Genomic DNA, 11,099 nt, shown 5'->3' on the forward strand with positions numbered 1-11,099 from the left:
CTATTAGAGCATTTGAATGATGAGAGAAGACCAGATCTCTCTTGAAAAATGTATCTCAATGAGACTAACCTGGTTAAATATAAAAGCAACCTGAATTCCCCTTTTGTGATCAATTGGGAAGCTCCTGAGATGTTCCTGTTAGTTAACCTGCACTTCCATCAGATGATGTCTAGTCATTATATTAGTAGGTTGACTGTTTGTTGTTGTTTTCAGGCAGCAGGCTCTGTTCCACGTCCTAACAGCCTACTCCATGTACAACACGGTGAGTCACACTACACACATTCCAGAATGAATCCCCCCGAAACCGCCTTTCTTTATTCTACCTCTTCATCCCAATCAACTGTTTTCTACAGCCTCGTCCTTCTCCTCTCCCTCGTCCTTCTTTTCCCCCCTCGTCCAGCTCCTGTTCTCTCCATCCACCAACCTTTTCTGTTCCTGTGTAGAAATAGAAAAGTGAGTTTGTGTGCAGTTTTGTATGTACAGTTGAAGTCAGAAGTTTACATACACTTAGTTTGGAGTCATTAAAACTCGATTTTCAACCACTCCACAAATTTCTTGTTAACCAACTATAGTTTTGGCAAGTCGGTAAGGACATCTACTTTGTGCATGACACAAGTCATTTTTCCAACAATTGTTTACAGACAGATTATTTCACTTATAATTCACTGTATCAGAAGATTACTTACACTAAGGTGACTGTGCCTTTAAACAGCGTGGAAAATTCCAGAAAATGATGTCATGGCTTTAGAAGCTTCTGATAGGCCAATTGACATCATTTGAGTCAATTGGAGGTGTACCTGTGAATGTATTTCAAGGCCTACCTTCAAACTCAGTGCCTCTTTGCTTGACATCATGGGAAAATCAAAAGAAATCAGCCAAGACCTCAGAAAATAAATAGTAGACCTCCACAAGTCTGGTTCATCCTTGGTTGCAATTTCCAAATGCCTGAAGGTACCACATTCATCTGTACAAACAATAATACGCAAGTATAAACATCATGGGACCACGCAGCCGTCATACCGCTCAGGAAGGAGACACGTTCTGTTTCTTAGAGAGGAATGTACTTTGGTGCGAAAAGTGCAAATCAATCCCAGAACAACAGCAAAGGACCTTTTGAAGATGCTGGAGGAAACAGGTACAAAAGTATCTTTATCCACAGTAAAACGAGTCTGATATCGACATAACCTGAAAGGCCGCTCAGCAAGGAAGAAGCCACTGCTCTAAAACCGTCATAAAAAAGCCAGACTACAGTTTGCAACTGCACATGGGGACAAAGATCATACTTTTTGGAGAAATGTCCTCTGGTCTGATGAAACAAAAATGGAACTGTTTGGCCATAATGACCATTGTTATGTTTGGAGGAAAAAGGGGGATGCTTGCAAGCTGAAGAACACCAACCCAACCGTGAAGCACGGGGGTGGCAGCATTATGTTGTGGGGGTGCTTTGCTGCAGGAGGGACTGGCGCACTTCACAAAATAGATTGCATCATGAGGCAGGAAAATTATGTGGATATATTGAAGCAACATCTCAAGACATCAGTCAGGAAGTTAAAGCTTGGTTGCAAATGGGTCTTCCAAATGGACAATGACCCCAAGCATACTTCCAAAGTTGTGGCAAAATGGCTTAAGGACAACAAAGTCAAGGTATTGGAGTGGCCATCACAAAGCCCTGACCTCAATCCCATAGAAAGTTTGTGGGCAGAACTGAAAAAGCATGTGTGAGCAAGGAGGCCTACAAACCTGACTCAGTTACACCAGCTCTGTCAGGAGGAATGGGCCAATATTCACCCAACTTATTGTGGGAAGCTTGTGGAAGGCTTCCTGAAATGTTTGACCCAAGTTAAACAATTTAAAGGCAATGCTACCAAATACTAATTGAGTGTATGTAAACTTCTGACCCACTGGGAATGTGATGAAAGAAATAAAAGCTGAAATAAATCATTCTCTCTACTATTATTCTGACATTTCACATTCTTAAAATAAAGTTGTAATCCTAACTGACCTAAAACAGGGAATTATTACTAGGATTAAATGTTAGGAATTGTGAAAAAACGAGTTTAAATGTATTTGGCTAAGGTGTGTGTAAACGTCCGACTTCAACTGTATGTTTGTCTATACATTATACAAGTGTGTGTGTGTGTGTGTGTATAGGAGGTGGGGTACTGCCAGGGCATGAGTCAGATCACTGCTCTGTTGCTCATCTATATGAATGAAGAGGATGCCTTCTGGGCTTTGGTCAAACTGCTGTCTGGACAGAAACACGCCATGCATGGTAAACCCACACACTACACACTGTGTAACATCCTATCGAAGTGTTAGACCGTCATTCAATAGCCCACGCAAAACCCACACACCCATCTCACACATACCTTTCCAGGACTTAGGCTGTCTCTTCTGGGCCCCATAAAACGTGAAGAAACACATTTCTAGAGAACCCTCCCTTACACCTCCTTACCAGATATCTATAGAGCTCACCCAATCTCCCGTCCCTTCCATTCAGACCCACACACAGCGAGAACCACCAGAGTCATTTCCTACATTTTATAAAAATGCTCTGTGATCTCCTCCCCTCTAGGGTTTTTTATCCCCGGCTTCCCCAAGCTGATGCGCTTCCAGGAGCACCATGACCGCATCCTCAAGAAGATGATGCCCAAACTGAAGTCACACCTGGTGAGGCCCGCAGAGCACACACACACACACACACACAGCCTGGGGAGGGGGTAGTGGTATATAAATGACAGCCTAAGCCAGCTGGAATGGGGGACTGAGTTGAGTGGCGCAGCAGCCTTTGATGTGTTGAGATTAAAGGGTTGTGGAATGAGAGAGAAATGCATTGTCTACACACACAACCATACACACACAGATATGGCTTTTATTCTGCTTTTAATATGGGGCCTAGTGCACATTGACGGATTCACCACTGCTGTTAAACCAAGGCCACTGCCATTTTTTAATACGCACGTACGTACACACACACACACACACACACACACACACACACACACACACACACACACACTCATACAGACAGACAAACATGGCTTTTATTCTGCTTTTAATATGGGGCCTAGGGCACATTGGCGGATTCACCATTGCTGTTAAACCAAGGCCACTGCCATTTTTTAATACGTGCACACACACACACACACACACACGGACACGGAGTGAAATGGCTCATTAACCTCTGTTTCAGGACACACAGGAGGTGTTCACCAGCCTGTACACTATGAAGTGGTTTTTCCAGTGTTTCCTGGACAGGGTGAGTGTCTGGCTCACATCCCCTTCCCTCTGTATCAGAATGTTAGACAGGGTGAGTGTCTGGATCACATCCCCTTTCCTCTGTATTAGTATGTTAGACAGGGTGAGTGTCTGGATCACATCCCCTTCCCTCTGTATCAGAATGTTAGACAGGGTGAGTGTCTGAATCACATCCCCTTCCCTCTGTATCAGAATGTTAGACAGGGTGAGTGTCTGAATCACATCCCCTTCCCTCTGTATCAGAATGTTAGACAGGGTGAGTGTCTGAATCACATCCCCTTCCCTCCGTATCAGAATGTTAGACAGGGTGAGTGTCTGAATCACATCCCCTTCCCTCTGTATCAGAATGTTAGACAGGGTGAGTGTCTGAATCACATCCCCTTCCCTCTGTATCAGAATGTTAGACAGGGTGAGTGTCTGAATCACATCCCCTTCCCTCTGTATCAGTATGTTAGACAGGGTGAGTGTCTGAATCACATCCCCTTCCCTCTGTGTCAGAATGTTAGACAGGGTGAGTGTCTGAATCACATCCCCTTCCCTCTGTATCAGAATATTAGACAGGGTGAGTGTCTGAATCACATCCCCTTCCCTCTGTATCAGAATGTTAGACAGGGTGAGTGTCTGAATCACATCCCCTTCCCTCTGTATCAGAATATTAGACAGGGTGAGTGTCTGAATCACATCCCCTTCCCTCTGTATCAGTATGTTAGACAGGGTGAGTGTCTGAATCACATCCCCTTCCCTCTGTATCAGTATGTTAGACAGGGTGAGTGTCTGAATCACATCCCCTTCCCTCTGTATCAGTATGTTAGACAGGGTGAGTGTCTGAATCACATCCCCTTCCCTCTGTATCCTTTAGGTCTGCAGCTTTTCTAAATGTGTCTTTGTAAAGCAACAGTCGTTATCACACCATGCCTACTGCGGGTGTCGTGCTAAAGAAAGTGTTCAATTATATTTAGAAAATATATTTATTTCTCCTCCATTCTGGCTCACTCATTCTCTCTCCCTTTCTCTCTTCTTCATGATCTTTCTTCCTCTCTCTGTCTCTCTTCCAATCTCTCCCTCAGACCCCCTTCACCCTGACCCTGCGGATCTGGGACATCTATATCCTGGAGGGAGAGAGAGTTCTGACCGCCATGTCTTACACGGTCCTCAAACTGCACAAGAGTAAGACCAGAACAGTAGGATTGTGCTATTGTGACCACCTGGTTTTAGCCCGCTGAACTAAAGCCCCCGTTTCAGGTCTCAGGCAAAGTAACCTCTAAGATCTGTGACTGTCCTCAAACTGCACAGGGGAAAGTGTTCTCACACTGTGTGTGTGTGTGTGTGTGTGTGTGTGTGTGTGTGTGTGTGTGTGTGTGTGTGTGTGTGTGTTTGCAGAGCACCTGTTGAAGCTGTCTATGGAGGATCTGGTTGAGTTTCTGCAGGTGACTCTGGCCAAGGACTTCTTCTTTGAGGATGACTTTGTAATTGAGCAGCTGCAGAACAACATGGTGGAGCTAAGGAGGTCCAAACTGGAGCTGGCCGCACCAGGTAGCCTTCTGCCCCCAACACCTCTCATACACACTGATTACAGTAGGCTATACATTTGTCCCACACACGCAGATTAGACAACTGCCACACACAAGCTTAAAATATCAACACACACACACACACACACACGGATGTATCACCCTGCATATGTTACTTCACTTACATTCCCCTTCAATCACACAGTTCCAGTTCAAACACACACACACACACACACACACACACACACACACACACACACACACACACACACACACACACACACACACACACACACACACACAGCTCTCCTGCTGGCTGCTGTGTAGTAGTATTACCAGTGGTAGTAGTAATTAGTGATAGCAGTCTGTCTCATCTTGCTTTCTGTCTCTTGCTTAATCTGCCTCTTCTCCCTCTTCTCCCAATGGTTCGGCCCAGCCTACAAAAGTGTGGGTGGGAGTGGGGGCCACATCCCCTCCTACGACAGTAACCGGTGGGCTATCCTGACTGGTGTTCCCCTGTTTCATCTGTTCATCCCTCCCTTCCTCTGCCTGTCCCTCCGTTTTACGTCTGTCTGTCGCCTGTCTACCCAGCAGCCCTGGGGTTTTCTTACAGAGCATTCTCACAATGTTACCGCAACCTTGTGCAGTAGCTACTGCAACTCAGGCCAGGCTACTATTGGTAAAGCTACTGTTGGTAAAGCTACTATTGGTAAAGCTACCTTGGAGTCTTGTAGTGGAGGGATTATCCTCCTCTATTACTACCACACTCGTTGTCTCTGCCTGCTTTTAGCGAGGTACTGTAGATAGTCATTATCAATACAGTAGTAACTGTTTAACTCCTACTTTACAGTTAGTAAGATACTTTAAGTCAATACTTTACAGTTAGTATGATACTTTAAGTCAATTCTTTACAGTTAATAAGATACTTTAAGTCAATACTTTACAGTTAATAAGATATATTAAGTCAATACTTTACAGTTAGTATGATACTTTAAGTCAATACTTTACAGTTTGTAAGATACTTTAAGTCAATACTTAACAGTTTGTAAGATACTTTAAGTCAATACTTTACAGTTAATAAGATATATTAAGTCAATACTTTACAGTTTGTAAGATACTTTGAATCCTACTTTACAGTTAGTAAGATACTTTAATTCCTACTTTACAGTTAGTAAGATACTTTGAGTCAATACTTTCAGTTAGTAAGATACTTTGAGTCAATACTTTCGGTTAGTAAGATACTTTGAGTCAATACTTTCAGTTAGTAAGATACATCTCGCCTAAAGCTTTGACTGGTCACCGCTCAACATTGTAGACTACATAATGGCTTAACCTCCAAATGTCCTAATGTACTGTGGCATCCTACCACCCTGGTTGTGTGTGTACACACACACACACACACACGGTGAGACAGCTATTTTCTCTTCCTGGTGTCAGGATAATAAGTATCATCCAACAGAGGAGGCTTTTTGTTCGACTGCAGCACTCGGAGATCATCTTCAACCCAGAACTCTTCCAACTTTGACAGTTAAATTGCTGGATTAGGTTTTTAATAAGAGGCTAAACAAAGGTTTGAATGGGTTGTTGTCTGTGTTTACGTTTTGATTGTGGGGTGGGGACTGCATCCTATCCTTAACTGGCAACCCTTAAGCACCTGTATCAGTGAACACATATTTCCGGGGTGAATCCTCAATACTCTCAAGTGGCTTCCTCTCCTGAGTCCAAACTGAGAAGACTGGGTGGGTGAAAGCAATAAAGCACTGATCTCGGCTGGGTCCCAATACATTTGAATAGCTTCTGACTTCTTGTCTCCTTTCCTTTATCCCCAACCTAAGAGCCATTATTTCCCTTATCCAGCCTTTTCAGATTAGTGGTTCTAAGTGAAAGTAGAGAAGGACAGGAAGCTGTGTAGGAATGATGGATGCTGTGACTTACAGGCAGAGTTTCTCCATATTGTTTTCACCCGTTCAGTCTAAGGACAGGGAAATGGGACACTTTCTTACACAATAGAGAGCCACTTTAGTTTGTGGATTAATAACAGTCAGTGACAGCACTTCCTGGTTCAAACTCACAACACATCCTGGTCCTGTCACATCACTTCCTCTTCTCCAGCTCGTGTCTCCTGGTTTCTATGGTGATTGTGGACACACTGTTCCTACCAGAGCCCAACACATCCAGTGTCCCACCTTCACTGTCTGTTTCTCTGTGTCTGTGTTACCTGTACTGCACTTTATTTTCATGTAGTAATAATAATAATATACTCATCAAGTAATAGAGTTTAAAACAGCATGGAGTTGAGATATGTATGTTTTTTGTCCTTGACTGCTAACTCAGCCACGTTTCCTACTTTACTTCTTACAAGTGCTTGTAAAGTCTTTAAGGACAGTCCGGTAGCTCATTTCAGTCTGACCTTTTGAGGTCGGCCTGCTGCTGCAGCTACGTACATTTTAATGAAACTGAGTGAAAACACATTATTTCAGTCTACACTTTTGAATGGCACTTCCTAATTGGATGCCTCTGGCTCGCGCTCTGGGATTTTAATATCAGATATACTTCAGATGTTGTGTTTTGTTATGTCCTTGGTTGGTTTCTCGCCTGTGGAGACGTGATTATTCAGTGTTGTGGTGAATGTAATTCTCTCTTTATTTTCACCCCCGTCGGCAGTGATGTTGCATGAATCCATATTGCCCTTTTTTTAATATTCTTCGTTTGAAAACATGCCTTTTCCGTTTTGTGTTCTCCCTCCAGGTGCTCTAACCCGTCTGTCTGTTGTATCTGTGCAGGTAAAGAGGACGAGTATCCCAAGAAGCTTCTTGGGCAGCTTCCCCCAGAACCGGCGGTGAACCAGAACCACGTGGCGAATGGTCAGAGCCACGCCCAGCCGGCCGAGCCCCCAAAAGCGCCCAGCCCCTCCCCCGAGCACCAGCGGGACAGCCAACACCCCAACCGGGCGGGCAGGGACTCCCTGGAGAAGCTGGTCCGGCAGCACAAGGCTGAGAAGAGGGAGGCCAGATCACGGGGGTCCGGAGAGAACGCCGTCCACCTCGACCCCCACTGCAAACAGCCCTCCGTCCACATCGACCCCCACTGCAAACAGCCCTCCGTACCCCCCCTTGCGACTCCAGAGAGAGGGTCCACACCTACACCGTCCCCAGCGCCCTCTCCCTCGCCACACAACAACCCTCTTATAAAAGTGGTGGATGGAGGGAAGCCTCAGAACCACGCCACGGCCAATCACAACTCCAATGCCGCCTCCAGCAGCTCCCGTAAAGACATCGCCCCGCGCTGGGTCAAGCCGTCCGAGACCAAGCTGGAGGCGGCCAAGGCAGCGGCTGCCAGGGAGATCCAGCTGAGCCGCGGTGGTTCCCCGGCTCCCTCCAGCCCTGATGACACCCTGCTGCTCAACCCCCGGCCCCGCTCCAGGGGCTTGATCCCAGGCTCCAACCGCGGCTCCAACTCCTCTCAGTACGACAACGTGCCCGGGGGGGCAGAGCAGGACTTTGTGGAGGAGCTGGAGAGGCCACCATCGCCATCCCTACCCCCCACCCCCAGACTGCAAGGACCAGTGGGTAGGCAGCCCAAACGCCACATCCCTGCTGCTCTGTCACTCAACAGCCCTGCGGGGGGTAAACCCTATGTCCACCCCAACGGCCAGAGCCAGTACCACACGCCCCCCCAGCAGTACTCCCCCGGCCGGCCTGCTATGGTGCCACTCCACTACCCCCCATACAGTGTGAGCCTTGAGCAGAGGGGACTGGGAGAGGACAGGCACTACGGCCCCCCGCCCTCCCGAGGCACCCCACCTATGGGTCTGATGTATGGGGAGAGGGCGTACGTCACCACCCAGCGGCCCAGCCACTCTCCGGAGAAGGCCCTCATGAACAACTCCTATGCCACCACCCACAGGCAGCCTCCCAGCTCAGCCCAGCCCCCCCGGACCCTTGTAGCCCCGCAGGTCCCCCGCACCATACAGCAGCTGGACAGCCCTGGTAGTAACGCCTCCACATACCTGCACCAGCCCACACGGCTCACCTCCGCTGCAGCCGCCTATCCGGTGTACCCTACTGTTGCCTACAACAGGTACGAGGGGTACAGGAGAGGGGAGCAGACACAACCCTACCTGTCTGAGGGGCCAGGCCGGGGAGGGGCAGTGGAGGTGCAGCCGTGGAGGCAGCAGGAAGGTGGTGACATGACACGTGCCCCTGGAGGTGTACCCCGATCCCCCAGCTTCCAGAGGGCCCAGATGTCCCTCGTGCAGGAGTTCACCTTCCCCCCCGGCCCTGACGGCCTGGCTCACTACAGGACACAGTTCCACGAGCAGCAGCAGCCCACCATGAGGCAGCAGCTCCCCCCGCTGTTCGGAGGACAACACTACAGGCACGCACCAGAGGCGTTCACCATGCAGGAGTCTATGTTGCTGTGATAGGAGGAGAGAGGGATAGAAAGACACTGAGGTTTAGTCACTGACACTGTGGCAGCAGAGACCAGCGGTAGTCCTACTGGGGTTAAGGAGTTTTAGTTTGGTCTGTTTGTGCTTTATATGGGACGTTCTGACCCATAAAGTCATACTGCATCGTGAATGCTGCAGTATACCAGCTTCTGATGTTTTCATGGATCCCTTTTAACCCACTGAAGATTGATTATTTTATTTTTTGGATGTTAAATCATTAACGACAGGAGTTAAAAGTATATATATATATATATATATTTTAGAGTTGAAAATGTACAGTAAATGATGTTTTGTTAATCTACGGAGTTATTGAAACGTTATGAGTAGACAGGGACACTTCTCCTGGTGAGACAAACTCAATGATTCCTTTTTTCTTTTCCATCTTTATTTTTTTATGAGTTACTTCCAAAACATCTACTTTAGAGGTCAATTTACTCTATATGCTTGTGAATATCTTATTTTTCTGAGAGAAGAAACAAAGCTTTGTCAAATAATAGAATTACGGATCAGTGCAGATTTAAAATCATTGTCGAAAATAAATAATTTACATTTTGAAGCACCTCCACTGTATAAGGACCATTTTTTTCAACTTTCATTTTTTCATTGAGATTATTCTGTCGCTCAGTTTAGCGACCACTGTAATTTCTAGTCATTGCAAAGCATTTCTGTAACCCAAATAGTGTGTACAGTATGTTTGGGTATCGAGGCCAGTGTCGGCTTTATACCCCATATTGAGACTGTAACAGTGAACTGTTTTGTCGTCCGTAGGAAAGACACCCCTTTTCTCCCCTGAAGTTATGTACGATTTACTTCCCTCTGAAAAGTTTACATGAACATTAATTGCATATTAACAGTACGGTATTTTCATCACCACAGAGTAAGTGTCAGCTTTCTGCAAGAGGTTTCTATAGATGATGTGTACTGGTGTTGAAGTACTTACTAAGCCGCAATATGCTTTCATTGTCAACTCATGTCTTGTATTTTCAGCAGTCACATTCACTGCTGTTCAGTTACCAGCACTTACATATTAAATCAATACTTACTGACCTGTACATACTACTTTGTAGTGTGACGTCACACATTTGAATACATATTCAACCACCTCCCCTTTTATTGCTGATTCTCAACTATGTACTTTTTGATACAATGCTTATCATTCTCAAACAGTTATAATTATACTGTTATTATTTGAACATGCAAATAAGTCATTCCTTCTTTTTGTTAAATAATTAATTGCAAAATGGTTTCAGAGACTTTTCTTTACTTAATAAAACAAATTGGGGTGTGCATTTCTGATCATGTGTCTGTAGATTTATTTCTGTAAGAATGTTATTGCTATTCCCTTCATACATCAGTGAAGTGTCTTCGTACATATTCTACATGCATGGACCACAAAGCTCAGGCCGGATACTGGAAAAGGGGATAAGAAGTGCCAACGTTATTCATCTGCTGATATTTGAGGAAACACTACCCTCTAGTGGAGAGCAACTTCAGTCAAAATTAATTGCAACCTCTTCCAACTCTATGCAGCTGCCAACACCCTCATCTAAATTTTACAGACCATTTTTTCTTAAAGGATTATCCAGGACAACTTTCCAGGACCCCCTAAGTGCTTTACTAAGAGTATTGCATGTTATTTTTCACTTAGCACATTGTCTTGTACTTTTTATTGCAACCAAAATATTTGTATTGTGGGCCAAACTAGGAATTTGGTCATAGCAATAGTTACATTCTGAACATTCCACTCAATTTGCCTTTCATCAAACCTTTGCTTCTCAAGGGATACAATGGTGCCATCATGTGGCGGTACAGTGCTAATGCATAGAACATTACTGTACTTTAGTAGCACTGTCTTTGGTGGTAGTACAGCCACTGTTAAA

At 45.5% G+C, this 11,099-nt stretch overlaps 1 protein-coding gene across 3 annotated transcripts in view; it reads left to right on the plus strand.

Annotated features, from left to right (window-relative positions):
* Positions 1–10,515, plus strand: part of LOC139392834 (USP6 N-terminal-like protein) — a 76,462-nt gene extending 65,947 nt beyond the window's left edge. For all 3 annotated transcript variants that reach the window (XM_071141124.1, XM_071141121.1, XM_071141123.1), the window contains 7 exons: positions 214–262; positions 2,152–2,272; positions 2,576–2,670; positions 3,194–3,259; positions 4,326–4,425; positions 4,639–4,791; positions 7,553–10,515. In XM_071141124.1, coding sequence (XP_070997225.1) covers positions 214–262; positions 2,152–2,272; positions 2,576–2,670; positions 3,194–3,259; positions 4,326–4,425; positions 4,639–4,791; positions 7,553–9,192 — 2,224 coding nt within the window. In that variant the 3' untranslated portion in view covers positions 9,193–10,515. The remainder of the gene's footprint in view (positions 1–213; positions 263–2,151; positions 2,273–2,575; positions 2,671–3,193; positions 3,260–4,325; positions 4,426–4,638; positions 4,792–7,552) is intronic.
* Positions 10,516–11,099: the final 584 nt, after the last annotated feature.

The sequence above is a fragment of the Oncorhynchus clarkii genome, chromosome 33 (genome assembly GCF_045791955.1).
Source record: "Oncorhynchus clarkii lewisi isolate Uvic-CL-2024 chromosome 33, UVic_Ocla_1.0, whole genome shotgun sequence".
NCBI lineage: Eukaryota > Metazoa > Chordata > Actinopteri > Salmoniformes > Salmonidae > Oncorhynchus > Oncorhynchus clarkii.